Source organism: Strongylocentrotus purpuratus, unplaced genomic scaffold, assembly GCF_000002235.5.
Source record: "Strongylocentrotus purpuratus isolate Spur 01 unplaced genomic scaffold, Spur_5.0 spur5_scaffold_21, whole genome shotgun sequence".
Classification (NCBI taxonomy): domain Eukaryota; kingdom Metazoa; phylum Echinodermata; class Echinoidea; order Camarodonta; family Strongylocentrotidae; genus Strongylocentrotus; species Strongylocentrotus purpuratus.
Window position 1 is genome coordinate 10,465,279 of NW_022145607.1, and position 15,589 is coordinate 10,480,867.

General features: G+C 36.2%; 1 protein-coding gene across 1 annotated transcript in view; it reads right to left on the minus strand.

Moving 5' to 3' along the window:
• Nucleotides 1-15,589, minus strand: part of LOC105439435 — a 38,614-nt gene that overhangs the window by 6,093 nt on the left and 16,932 nt on the right. Inside the window, exons 5-9 of the mRNA XM_030994915.1 lie at nucleotides 12,924-13,103; nucleotides 10,400-10,567; nucleotides 8,588-8,755; nucleotides 7,263-7,430; nucleotides 1,163-1,536 (exon numbers count right to left, since the gene is read on the minus strand). Coding sequence (XP_030850775.1) covers nucleotides 1,163-1,536; nucleotides 7,263-7,430; nucleotides 8,588-8,755; nucleotides 10,400-10,567; nucleotides 12,924-13,103 — 1,058 coding nt within the window. The remainder of the gene's footprint in view (nucleotides 1-1,162; nucleotides 1,537-7,262; nucleotides 7,431-8,587; nucleotides 8,756-10,399; nucleotides 10,568-12,923; nucleotides 13,104-15,589) is intronic.

A 15,589-nucleotide genomic window follows, 5' to 3' on the forward strand; every position in this document is an offset into this window, starting at 1 on the left:
AGGGATGCTTCGCAAAAAGCTCCATGAAACGGACCCTTCTTTTACTTTTGCAATGCATATTGGCACGAACTTAGATCAAGATCTATCGGCAGATGTTGTTTTTTTGTTTTTGAGAGTTAATTTTCGTCTTCATGTCAACAATGCAAGATAAAATTGTCGGTAAGATCGATCGAGATTCAATTGTATTGAAATTGCCGACCAATTTTTCGCACACGTATGGTATCCTCCATCGCTCAAACCATTTTTTAACATGTAAACCTATGGGGTAACCATGGAGACTGACCTATTTTTTTAATAACCATGGTTATTAAAAATATTGAAATGTTTTAAGCATGGTTACCGGGAATTTTACAGGAACAGTTGAAGTTTATGAATGCAATTCGACCAATCAGATGGCTGGATTTCTTAAGTGAGGTATATAATTATTTTTATAATTGTAACCTTCCCGAGGGCGTATAAAAACAACTTTTTCTCGAATATTAAGCATATATTTAGCATGAGTGCGATGCGCAATGGCCAATGCATAGGGATGTGTGCAATCTCTACGGGAAGGATTTTAGCACTACTAGACCTACTTACTAGAATCTAGGCCTACTAGATCTATTTTGAAAAAAAATTATGGAGAATTTAACGTACCTTTTTGGTGCTCTTACTGTCAGTAAGTCTTGCATTTGATCATCATCAAGGATTTGAAATCTTGGGAGAGTTTCTTCAGCCATTTTTGCCTTCGGTTTGGAATTTAGTACGATCGAGATTACCGACCAATTCTTCGCACATGTACGGTATCCTCGATCGCTCAAACCAGTTTCTAACATGTGAACCTATGGGTATTTCACCAAGACTGAACTATTTTCCCGGTAACAATGGTAACTGGAATTTTGCCAGGATTTTAGAACTATTATTTTAGAATTATTACATGGGTTTGGAATTTTACCAGGGATTTTACAGGAATAGTTACAGTTTATGACTGCAATTTCGACCAATCAGATGGCTGGATTTCTTAAGTGAGGTATATAATTGTTTTTACACGCTCTCGGGAAGGTTACAATTGGGCTATTGTCCTCGGCACGCCTCGGGCAATAGCACAATTCGAACCTTCCCTTGAGCGTATAAAAACAACTATTTCTCTTAAAGCAGTCATTAATACTATAATATGTCTTACCTGATAATCTTCAGATGTTTGAGGTCGAGTGTTGATCTGAAAGCTTGTAAGATTAGTTCCATCTTTCTGTTACCAATGACAAGATCGCTGAATGTCACCTTGACAAGTTGAGGGGAGATATTCAGGAGGGCATTGGGTAGTGAAGTGGGCTCCTCGTGGAAACCAGCCGGTCGAATTACACTCTCATCTGTTTGAATGGTGAGTTCTGTTGCTCCTGGTAGATGGATCCTCTGGATGACGTCATAGTTGATCGTGCTCCCTACCCGTATAGTGACTCCCTTCACATTGTCAAACATCGAACCACAATCCTGCCATCCTCGTAGTGTCTCCTCATATACTGTCAGCTCAGTCAAGGTGTGGCTCGTGTTACCACTCTGGTCGTGATCATGTACATACAAAAAAAAATTGAAGTGCAATAGCAAATGTAGTAGGTTCAATTGTTGGTAGATATATAATTGCATTCTTAAGTTTCATGAAAAAAAAGTAACAGAAAGCATGAAAATGGATAATGCTAGCCTCATGGGTATTGTAGAATATAAACAAAGATTAAAAAAAGACATGAGCCGAGCAAATGCGAAAAGTCTTATACAAATGCAATTAAAAATGATTAAATAAAAATACAATCTTATATCACGATAAGTACATCAAACCTTTATCCATGTATATGGTGTGAATTAATAATATTACTTGAATTGTGATGTACAATGCCGTTTAAGAATGTCCGATTGAAACTTTTACTGCAGGATTAACAGATATTTGATATTAAACAGGTGCAATTATACCAACATATAATTGAGCGTTTGGAGTGATGTTTCATCATAACAGATTCTTAATCTTAGGTGTTATAAAGGATAACCTATCATGATGAAGGCAGGCGAAGTGGCCGTGTCCCCCATTGAAGAAAAAAAAAGGAGAAACAGTATACAAATGATGCACAGGTTTGAGTGCGTAGGTAAGGATTGTGTGCACAAGGTACCTTTGAATGGTTTGAACCCAGGAGGCGCAGCCGAGTGGGTTTTAGACCAAACTCAAAGGTACCGCGTGCACACAATTCCACCGACCCACAAATTAAACCTGTGCATCATCTGTTTTATAAGATGGGGCCCCAAAAATTGTCAAAAATACAAAATTTTGTTATTTTACAGATTTACCGGATGCATGGCAAAATCATGCGTCCGGTAATCAAAATTACCGGACGCATGATTTTTTTACCGGACACATGATTTTTAACTTATCATGAAATAAAAAAAAAATTTAAAAAAAATTGTCAGTGCACATTAAACTGTAAACTTTAAAAAAAAAAAAAAATTATAATAATTATCACCTAAAAATAATTTATCAAAAAAATCATAAAAAAAAAAATTAGAATTATTTAAAAAAAAATGATATCGGTGGTCTCGATCGCCGATATCGCGTGCATCCAGTAAAAATAATTACATGGTAATTGACCAATCAGATTGCAGGGATTCTTCTACCCATCTTATAATACTTTATAAACACCTTTTTTGCGTCTTGCCATCATGGTCATGTCAAATATTTGATGCATGTTTTACATGAAACAAAAATTCATTTTAACATCCTAATGCATTGTAACACCTGAAAATAAGAAGTACCATAAATATTAACACAATTTTTACTCTCTTTTCTTTTAAAAATTATATTTTACAAGTGTCACAGAAGGTTTTTTTGTTTGTTTATATATTTGAATCCCTATGGAAAACTTTTCGCTTTATTTGAATGTTCCACTACATTAACATTCACAAATATCTAGACAATTAAACATAAACATGTTTTTAATCAATATCAATAAAGCTGACCCATAAAGATGAATATTTGGAGGGCTTGGTTATCCAGTGGCGGATCAAAGATAATCTAGCGGAAGGTACTAGCCCTAAAGTTTGTGACAAGCAACAACAACAACAAATGCACCTCTAAATATTTGAAACAAAGTAAGAAAGTAACAAAGTAAAAAAGCTAGGCTTATCACATTTAAATGCCCTTGTGGGGGGGGGGGGGGGGGGGATTAAATTGCATAATTACGGACCCATTAATATTTTGTATTATTATGCCAGATTAGGTTTTGACAAAGGAGGGATGGGTGGCACTTGCCCCGACTCTAGATCCGCCATTATTTATCCCATGAAGTAATCATGTGGTGCCAGTGGTTATTCTTGTGATTAGTGTCTTCTAACCTCTGGAAAAAGAGCTGTTTAAATACCACCACCACCTCCACCATCACCATTATTATTAGTGTTGCAACATCACAGATATTTTCACGGATATCAGCTTCGACGTCAAATGCTCCGCGGACAGTTGCTCCGCCGACAATTGCTCCACCGACATTTGCTCTGCCGACAAAATATCTTTCATGGGTTATTGTTTGTTTTGGTGTGATTTGTTTTGTTGTTGTTACTCAGGGCCTTAGCCAGCATTTTGAGAAGGAGGATGCGTTTTAATTCCACTGATGGAAAAAAAAGTGATGAACCTTTGCAAAAGACGCAATCCTTTTTTTCGGGGGGGGGGGGGGGGGGAGCAAGTGCAGAAGCTTTTAAGTAACATATAAACTTTTCTCAACCTTGTGTCGACCTTCTTTCAACAAATAGTGATTTTTTTTCTTGAGCACAATATTATTTAAAGGTACTATGTCCCATTTGCAATCCAAATAAATAAAAAGGTTAAATTCCAACGGCATTTGAAAGACAATACTAATTTAGAGCTTCCCTAAAGAAAAGGGGGCTTGAAAATGTCTTTAAGTGGGAAAATAACGACTATTAGTTGCCGAAGCGACTTAGGAGCTATAGAACCAGTAAGTAATAGTCTAATTTTTTAGACCATTGTACCGAATGGTCGTACGTTTAATGCTGCGCAAAGATTCAATCAGTTTAATTTTGGCCATTAAAAGAAGTAAGTTATTGATGTAGACAAATGCTCATGTACCATTTACAGCTCATTTATGTATGTTTTTACCAAAGATGAAAAAAGCCAGTCAGTCACTCAATAGTGTCTGACAGTGAAGTCTAGCAAGTAAACGGGTTTCCTTGCATAATTTGAATATTAGAACACTGCTAACGTTTAAATTTCACAGATAGGACATACATGACATATTCATAATTCCTGCAAAGTTCTACAGAATTCGATGTTGGCTGCAAAAGGGACATAGTATCTTTAAGGTAATATTTATTCCCTTTTGGTATTAAAACAATGGTATATAGTGAGAGAGGGAGAGAGGGAGAGAGAGAGCTAAAAATGTAGACTTATCATTAATATTAAATGGCATTTTCCTGCTTAATTTCCCTCCTTATTTAAATGAGCATGTTTATACCATAAAATGGCGAGCGAGCGTTTTAAACCAAAGAATTAATTTCAACAATAATGAGTGTCTGTCAAAATGCGCAGGGTAAAAAGGCCAGTAAACCGCAATCAGCTGTTTAGGGAAAGGAATGCGATGCGTCCAAGCATGTAGTTGCCTAGTGCATTGTTATGTGAGTTGAAGGCATGGTTCGCACCACGTAGGCAGTGCGCTATAAGTCTGTGTAGCGTAAAGACTGAGTGAGAGTGAGCTGTACATGTACATAGGGCGTGGTGTGAGCTTGGAGAAACGTGTCAGGCTAATGGGTATTTGTTCTCAGAAATTACCTTAATATCCTTAATAAGCCACAAGAGAGAACCAAGCCTCTACAGGACCACGCCAATGCCGCTCTGCAGTTTTTGGACCGCGTACAGAGGAGATAACGTAAGTTCAAATATGACTGTTTGATTTTTACTACAATGATTTCCCTTATACATATCTATGTATGTTGACGGTGTCTGATAAAGTAATCATTTTGAAGATCTTAGAGTTTGAAGAAGAAAAGGTTAAACTTAATCAATAACTCTGCAGTTTACCTTATTTTACCATGGATGCATATCTCTTGAAGTTAAATATTGAAAGGGATCATTGAATATGTTATGTAACTATAGATGTTATGCATCAGTAAAAATAAGTGTGAAGTACCATATATCATTATGTAATTAGAGAGCCACAAGCTGAGGCTCATGTTTGTTGACAGTTTTACATGGAATGACTATCGGAAGGTTTGGGAACAAGGCGATGGGGCTGTAGACATTTCTCTACTCTATCATGTATGTATATGTAGAATCTGTATTATGGCTTACGTTTGTTAGTTTTTAAGGGGTTAACAAAAAGAGTAAATCCCTTTTTACAGCCATTCCTTTGGGCTTTACCTGGACACCAGGCCGCTAGTAATCGCCCGAACCGGATTCTCGCTAGCCGGGCTAGCATTCAGCGTCTTCACGGACTAGGGGTCACATGAAGGTCACCCAGCATCATGGCAAGCCGACCCAACGTAGCACAGTGGACAACGATGTCTTATGTATAGAGACTGAGTCAGTCGGACAACATTAAGCAGGCCATTCAGTTCATGTGAACATCAGCGCTTCAACTCAACCAGCCTTTTCACGTATTTTCTTGTATGTATCAGGTGCCTTGACCTAGTTCACTCCTGGTTATATTATTATTATATTTAATCTATGTGCTTTAATAAAGAAGCTTAGTATATGTTGATTTTATAATCATACAAAATTTGTGCAGATGCTGTTATTTACGTGTATGTCTTAAGTGGGGACTGGTGGTGACAGTATCATACAGAGTTTTCTTGCTGCGGGACGGATCAGGCACATTCATAGTTAAGGCGATGTCAATTTCATTTTTAGCAAGCGGGCGGTTTTAAGTTTATTTTATAATCGCGAGTTAGCGTAGCAAGTGAGCGTTTTTTTTGTTTATAACACTTCTCTTTTTATTATAATTATAGGCATATTTTTTTCAATAAAGTAATTGTGTCTTCTTGTCCCGTGAAAGGGAGGGCACAAACACATTTAATGGGACGTTGTTTTTTTTTAAAATTTTTAATTTGGCGAACAAAAAAATAATAGGTTATAATCTTGAATAGAATCTTTCTACATTACGCCCCTTTTGAATCAAATGGGCAAGTATTATTTCAGGATTATTGTTTATTCCTTGTTGGTGAGCGAGCTTTAATAGCAAATGGTCAAAATACTTTGGCTTGCCATTTCATATTAAAAAGCATCTGCGTGCCTAGCATTGCTTTTTAATCACTGATGTACAAAATGTATTAGGAACATAAACTATAGCGTAGCAAGCAAGCAAATTTTCATCCTTTTCATATAATAACTGAAAACCATCTGCCTGCCTACCACCCCTTTTCTTAATCAATGAATATTTCATGAGCATATAGGCCTATATAATATTTCATACTCCATTTTATTTCTCATTTTCCTCGCGCCGGCAGGATTTACCGTCACCGTTCCGACACAAGGTTTTAGGCCGATGCAAAAATATGGAAATTAAATCTTCCCATATTCTATTTTGTGTCCCTTTTCCCTTGTCTTTAGCCGTTTCTTTTCTTGACCTTTTCTTTTCCATGTTTTCTTGTCCTTTTCATTTCTTTTCTTTTCCTTTCTTCCTATCTTTTTTTCGCTGCAAAAGGGAACATTTGTCTTTTACGGGGCACTCCTGCTACGTCGGCTGAGCATTTGTCTTCAATGGGGTACTTTGGGGAAGGAGCAATGTTTTTTTAATTTTAAAGTGCACTTTTTGGGCGGAGCTGTCGGCGGAGCAAATGTCACAGAGCAATTGTCGCTTTTTTCGGAGAATTTGTCGGCAGAGCATTTGTCGGCGGAGCATGTGTCATGGATTCGATACAATGATATGCCTAATGTTCACATTTCAACAGTCCCTCCTAGCTATAGTTTTGAAAGAACTAATAGTAGTGATCAATTCTTCATCATCATAGAAGCCGTCTATTGCCATTTGTCAATATATTTGGATGATGTATAGTTTTGAAAAACTATTATGTTTACTATCAATCTGATAACGTTTGTCCGTTTTTGTGTTAGTTCGCTTTTATCATGCACTTCCTGAAACGTTCAACTTCTCCTACCTGCTTCCGCTTAATGGTTTACCAATAGGGAGAATAAAATTACCAGTTTTGTTTGACTGTACCAAAAAGAGTACACTTCCAGTATAACAAAACATATAGTGATTTGCTTAGATTCCTAAAATATATGATCAAATCAAAACCTTGGCAGATGATGCAATCGAAGATGATGTTGAGTAGAAGTCATCGTGGAACTGGCCGCAGAGTGTCAGGTTCTTCAAATGAGGCATCTTATAGATGAACTGAGTGAGATCACGTGATGCAGAGGGACGTTCAATGATACCCAAATAGTTGACATCAAGAGTCTCAATCTGTTATTATGTAATATTGTGATGAAAGAATATTTACTACAAACACACTCGACCTATATTAAAGATTCAGCAATCTGTTTAATATTATATAGTGCATCCCAGAAAAAACGAAACCGAGAATTATCGATGTTTTATCATAACTTAGTCACATTTATAATTAATAAATAACACATATTTGGAAAGCTTAGATCCTCCTCTTTCATTTGATGCAACTCATATAATGCATATTTAACGCATGAGTGATTAAAATGAATTCGAATAAAGGAAACCAAAAAGTCATTTGGCGGACAGTATCTGAATTTCAAAGGAAAAATCACATTTCTAGATACAGTAGTTCAGTTTCTGCCCTTTCATATGACACCTCAATCATGAAAAAAAAAATGAGCTAGGAATAACAAAGTCTAAAGTAGTGCTTGCATTTCCATAATTTGATTGAACAAATCCGTTTTCACTGGCTGCCTGCCGTAGCAACAAACGGAATTGACAAAAGACTTAACATCGTTTCGTTGAAGATCAGCCATAGACGAAATAATTCATGCATCAATTATAGTTATGACTAAGTAATGATAAAAGATCGATAATTCTCGGTTTTGTTTTTTATCTGGGACGATAAAAAATCTCAACTCATTGTATAGAGTACCGCAGCTGTGACATCATAAAAATCTATTTTTAGAATTTCTCAATTTTTTCTTCATTTTCCGAAAGAGCATCAAATATAATGTCCAAATGTTGAAAAACAATTGTCAGGAATAATACCAAACGAGTATGAAGAGGTATATATATTTTTTTTGTTGTTGTAGGTTTTTAAATTAAAATACTTAGTCTCATCATTATTAAAATAGCTTTCTCTCCATCACAATTCCGTAGCACTCCAAATTGCCAAATGAAATGAAAAATATGGTATACCGTATATTATTCAGTATCAATTTTATAATCTTCAGTATGGTTTAATTTGTATTATGACAGAAAGCTCACTTTTTGCATCCATATCTTGAAACGTTCAACTTTCCTACCTACTTCCTCTTAACCGTGTACAAATAGGAAGAGTAAAATTGCACACTTGCGTTTGACTATATAGGAAAGAGTACACCTCCAGTATAACAAAACATGTACTGATTTGCTTAATAGATTCCTAAAATATATGATCAAATCAATACCTTTGCGGATGATGCCATTGATGACGATGTTGAGTAGAAGTCATCGTGATACTGACCGTAGAGTGTCAGGTTCTTCAGATGAGTCATCTTAAAGATGAACTGAGCGAGATCATGTGATGGACAGGGACGTTCACTCATACCCAAACAGTTGATATCAAGAGTCTCAATCTGTTATTATAGTAACATTGTGATGAAAGAATATTTACTACAAACACACTCAAACTATATTCAGGATTCAGCAATCTGTTTAATAGTATACAGTAGGCTTGCGGGTGCACCATGTGAGAGAGAGAGGGAGGATTGAGAAGTCCTGAAAAGGACTCTCGGTAATCTTTCTTGAGGGTGTGTAGTCCTGAAAAGGACTGTTGGTGTAGTCTTGAAAAAGAGTGTTGGTTATCTTTCTTAGCTTATAGTTCTAAGGAGAACTATAGCGCTTGGAGAGGATGATTGGCGGGAGTGGCTCGACGTTTCAAACAGGTTGACTATCCGTCATCAGGAGTGACTACAGTAACAGTCCTTTTCAGGACTACACACCCTCGAGAAAGATTACCAAGAGTTCTTTTCAGGACTCCTCAATCCTCCCTCTCTCTCTCACATGGTGCACCCACAAGCCTACTGTATATCTACATCACCATGCAAAATGATACTTACAAGCAGCTGTTTAATATTATATTAATATCGTTCCCCCCCCCCCCCAAAAAAAAAAAAAAAAATCTCAACTCATCCGCATGTATTTTGTGATGATGTACAAGGCTTGACACCTGAAGTTGGTTCTAATTTCAATAGTTCCTGTTCTTTGTCATAGCCTTTCTATGAATATCCATGATGAAGAGTCTGCGGCAATGGTGCGGTAGTTCTGCGGCAAAACTAATTTGCATGTGAAAAAGATGTCTGTCTGCGGCAGGTCTGCCGCAGTAGTATGTGGCAGGCTCATATTTCTTTCCTATGGGTTGCTTTGCTGCCTAGTGCATGCTTGCATGCACGCATTCGTAATAGCAGTTATTGTTCATGCCCATTGCACTGTGCTGTGTGCTTTGCACGCGCTATTCATAGAACCATCTCGTTAATCAGATTATCTTAAAATAAACTTATGGCACTGGGGGATTCGGGGCTTGGCACAATGGGGATTAGCCCTGTGGCATGATAAGACTTAAAGGGACTTCGTAACAGTGTTCAAATGAGAGATAGTGGTGCTAAGGTAGTGACTTCAATGCTAGATGTACAATAAAAGATAATCTGAAATTTTGAATGAAAACGGACCATTATTAATGATGCAAATTTGGAAAAACTGATCTGATCGATTCCTCAATTCTCCCAACTATATTATTGCAATTTAACCACATTTTAGGTGAATGTAAATCATCACAAAGCAATAAGTTGGCTTTACATACCATTCCAGACATCTAAGTGCATGTTGACAGATTTTTTATACCGGTAGCCTGTTTTATGTCCTTTTTTCATGGAAAAGCGGTTGGGAAAAGTCAAAAATGGTTGGGAGAATTTACTGTTAATCACTGTTAGAGGGTGTTGCACAGTGACGCCTTCAATGAAAACCATAGATATCTTCGTGGTTTGAGATTTTTTTTCAGAGGGTTAGTACAGTAGAAGGAATATAATAAGTAACATTTTATACAAAATTAAGCAATTTTTTCACCAACCTTCAACAATGTTACCGAGTCACTTTAACGGTGTACCAATAGGGAAAGTAAAATTTTACACTTGCGTTTGACTACCGGTATAGGAAATAGTACACCTCCAGTAAAACATGTAGTGATTTGCTAAGAGTCTTAACAAATATTATTAAATCAATACCTTTGCAGATGATGCCATCGATGACGCTGTTGAGTAGAAGTCATCGTGATACTGACCGTGGAGTGACAGGTCCTTCAGATGAGTCATCTTACAGATGAACTGAGCGAGATCACGTGATGCACAGGGACGTTCACTGAGAACCCCATATTTGATGTTTAGAGTTTCAATCTGTTATGATAGTAAAACTTTGTTGAATGAATAATATCTAACATTCCATTAAAACTATATTCAATATTCAACAATCTGTTTAAATCAAGGTTAATATCATTGCCAAAAAGAAAAAATCTTAACACAATCACATATTTTGTTAAGAGGTACAGGTCTTGGCACCTGAAATTAGCACTAATTTCAATAGTTCCTAGATTATTTTTGAGACCGATATAAGGGTGTTTATTCATTTCTGATAGGAAGTGACAGAGGTGATCAATAGGATTTGACAGATCGAATCAGGACTGTTGCATGAAGGATAACAAATGGATGATATTTTCTAGATCATATTGACCTGTTAACTGCAGGGAGTAGTGGGTAAATATTAATGAATGATTTTTCTCATAATCTTAAGTCTTACAGAACAAAAGAGAACTAGTGAACTCAAAGCGTAGCATCCCCCGGTCGGGTACAAATGGCCTGCAGTATATTCAGCAATTGATCTACATACTCCAAACTTGAACTTCGGCTGTATTGTGATACCGTGTACCTTCATATCAAACATCATTACTATAATCAAAGGGAAACCACATTTGGATACATAATTATTGATTTTTTACATTTTTGATAATCTTTGGCCTTTGACATTTGACCTACGTACTCTGAAATCGAATTTACTGTAGGCTGTATTTTGATACCATGTACCTTCACATAAAATTTCATTAAAATTTGTCAAACGTTACTAAAGTTATCGAATGAAAACCACATTTTTGGATACATAATTAGCTATTTTTTGTATATTTAATGAGGGGTATGTCCTTTGACCTACACACCGGTACTCCGAAATCGAACTTAGGCTGTGTTTTGGTACCATGTACCTTCATATCAAATTTTATCAAAAATTTGTCAAACATTACTAAAGTTATTGAACAGAAACCATATTTGTTACGGGAAGGGATAATAAAACAAAAGGCAGAACGTTGGAAAACCAGTCCTCATCGCACTACTCTTGAAGAAAAACCTGTGCTTTTATTCCAGGGAGAATCTGAACAACCTGGTTATGTTATCGGCGACATTGTATAGTGATGGACCTATCATTGTCAGGAAGGAGGGGATTTATTTTTTCCCTGGGCATTTGATAATCTCGCTAACCCTCGTGCATTTGCATGTCAAACTGAGTGAGGGGGTTGGAGGATGGTCCACATACTGGCTTTCAAGTCTTAATCTGTTATGATAGTAACATTATGTTAGATATACAATTGCTGACATTACACTACTTAACAATATTCATTAACATTACATCATGATACAGTTGACATCCTCATTCAGTTACAAAAGCAATACGTTATTCTGACATTTGATAGAAATTGTACTTTGAAAATCAAATTTTACGTAACATAAACGTGTGAAACAAATAAACATGGAACACCTTGCAGTTTCCAAAGCAATACAGAAATAATACAAACGGGGGCTAATAAATGTGATTCATTATTTTGTACGTTTTAAAAGGGAAGTCCACTCTGATTTTAAGTGGTTTTTATAGAAGCAGACAAAATAATTATGTCAGTGAAAGTTTAAGCAAAAAACGATAAAAAAAAAGAGTTATGAAACTTTGACGGTGCGGTCATTCAAATACAAATTAACAACACTGTGACGTACTAGGCAAGCTCTCCTCTCATTTGCCCAATACTAAATAACTACAAAAAATTACATTTTCCCTTAATAAAAATTTCAATCATACATTCACCGTAAATACAATAATGCAACTATGTCTTTTACCCAACCCCTCTAAGAAACAAAGCTATTCCGTAATCAATATAGACAACAAAATGAAAGTATATTAAATTTTCTATACAGAGCAAATTGAAAAGGAGCTTGCAAGAAACGTCACAGCGTTGTCAATTTGCGTTATACCGATGACAACTTCAAACAATCATAACTTTCCTTTTTTTAATCGGATATACATGTAGCTCAAACTTTCACAAATTTGTTTCTCTCATTTGTCTGCTTTTATTTAAACCAACTTCCCCTTTAGATTGAATACTTAGACTCATTAGTATTCACAATTGAAATAGCCATCTATCCATTAGCAATTCCGTAGCACTCTGAATTGTGACAATATGGTATATGTTATTCACTATTAATCTTATTATCTTCACTCTGTTTTTGTATTATGACCGAAAGTTCGACTTTTGCATCCACTTCCTGAAATGTTCAACTTTTCAAACCTGCTTCCTGTTAACGGTGTATAAATAGGGAGAGTAAAATTGTACACTTGCATTTGACTACCGTATATAGAAAAGAGTACACTTCAAGTATGACAAAACATGTAGTGAATTGTAATAAGAGTCCTACAAAAATATGATCAAATCAATACCTTTGCAAATGATGCCATCGACGAAGCTGATGAGTAGAATTCATCGTGAAGTAAGGCCTGGTCTACCTCACCGAGTGTCAGGATCTTCATATGAGGCATCTTACAGATGAACTGAGCGAGATCACGTGATGCAGAGGGACGTTTACTGAGATCCAGAGACCAGATGATAAGAGTCTCAATCTGTATGATAGCAACAGTGTGTTGAATGAATAATAACTAACAACCCATTACAACTATATACAATATTCAACAATCTGTTTAAATCAATGTTAAAATCATTGCCCCAATGTAAAAAATCTTAACACAATCTGAATCACATTTATTTTGTAATGAGGTACAGGTCATGCAGGACACCTGAAATAATTTCAAATAGCTCCTGGATTCTTTTAAGACCGATATCATGCTATTTATTTATTACTGATAGGTAATAACAGAGTTGATCAATAGGATTTGACTCATACCATCGGGACTGGGGCATGACAAACAAACAAATTATATATTCTAGATTATATTGACCTGCTTACACGAGGAGCAGTGGGTTAAGAGGAATAAATGAGCTGGCTCATGATCTAAAGTCTTACATAACAAAAGAGAATAAAAACAAGAAGGCAGAACGGTGGTCGCAAACCAGTCCTCAATCACACTACTCTTGAAGGGAAATGTGTGCGTTTAATCAGGAGGAAATCTGAAAAACCTTATTATGTTATTGACAACATGATGTAGTGTCAGGTCCATGATTGTCAGAAAGGAGGGCAATTTTACCCCGGGCATATGATTCGTAGCAAGTCTATGGTGGGAGGATGATCTACATACATGTACTCGATGTCAAGTCTTAATCTGTTATAATTAAACAAATATTTTGGATATACAATTATATACATCATGATACAGTTGCCATCCTCATTCATTTACAAAAGCAATAGGTTATTCTGACATTTGATTGAAATAGTACTTTATAATACTAATTTTACATAACATTATGGTGTAAAACAAATAAGCGTGGAACACCTTGCAGTTTCTAAAGCGATACAGGAATAACACAAACAGAGACTAAAAGATGCGATTCATCATTTTGTAGGTTTTAAAAGGTAGTCATGTGTCGGTGAAAGTTTAAGCAAAAAACGATTTTAAAAAAAAATAATGAAATTTTGAAGATGCGATCAATCTAACAAAAATTGACAACTCTGTGACGTAGTACCGGTAGGCAAGCTCTCCTCTCATTTGCCCTGTAATAAATAACCACAAAAAAATTATATTTTCCAATAAGAAAATTTGTAGTCAAACATTCACCCTAAATACAATTAGTGCAACTATACATTTTTATGCAACCCTTCTATGGTACAAAACTTTTTCGTTATCGATAGCCTACAAAAATGAAAGTTAATGAAATTTCTATACAGAGCAAATTGAAAAGGAGTTAGCAAGAAATGTCACAGCGTTGTCAATTTGTGTTACACCGATGACAACTTCAAACATTCATAACTTTCCTTTTTTTAATCGGATATTGCTCACACTTTCACAAATTTGTTTCTCTCATTTTCTGCTTTTATTTAAAACAACTTCCCATTTAGATTAAATATTTAGTCTCATCAGTAATACGCATTAAAAATAGCACTTCCATTACCCTCCATATTGCACCATGGAATGAAAAAATATATGGTGTATAGTGGTGTACAGTGATCGCCTAGCAGGCTGATACCACTATATCGCTCCCGCCTATTTTGTCATTTTTTGAAGAACCATCTTATTGCCATCCATACAGAATGTTACCTAAGCATTCAAGCAAATACATGGAAGCTGTAGGACAATCTTGGCTGGATATTTTGTGATACCTGAAACAGATCTGAGAGTGCAACATTTTTCATGATGCTACTGACTTACTACTAGTAGCCATTTACTACCCCATTGCACTAGACTTTTACGCTTGACCAACACTAAACTACAACAGTGTATTGTCAGCTTGAATTGAGTGGGGTGTGAACGATGGAACCAGTGAAGCCCGTTGCCATTTTGCTCATTGTCAGCCTGTCCGAATGGTCAATCGAGAATGTCAAAAGCCCATGTGCATTTATTCGTTTTCTACCACAGTCATTATGTAGACACCCTGTACTTTCTATTAACCATGATTTGAAAGTAAGCAGATATTTTGGAGCAAGGATATCCTACCATCCTAAACACTACTGCAACATTTCAACTTCGACTTCTGGTGTCTGGAGATGGGAATCCAAACCCAGAACCAACCAAACATGGTATAATAGTAATGATGCATCTCCACCTAATGGAGACAATAAAATATAAGCGATCTTATCGTTTAGAGAGGAAAGAGAGGAAGGAGAAAACAAAGGAAAATAACAGTTGTAACAACAGAATCTGTCAGCAGAGGGAGGTTAATTCCAGGTCAGAATGGGGCCAACATGAACAACCTCCACCAACTCATGGACACATCAATTGGACAATCAGAGGTGAGATCCATTATACCAAAAGCCAATAAAAATTGTTCAGGAATAAAGGACATCGTGAATTATCAGCGCCACTGTCAACGCAAAAGAATTTCAATTCATGCAAACCTTTCGAGGATAAAAACGACTGAACGCTGTCATAGCCATGATCAAGTAGCAGCCAGTCAACAAAAATATTTGAACCTTCCATCCTTCTATCTATGCAAC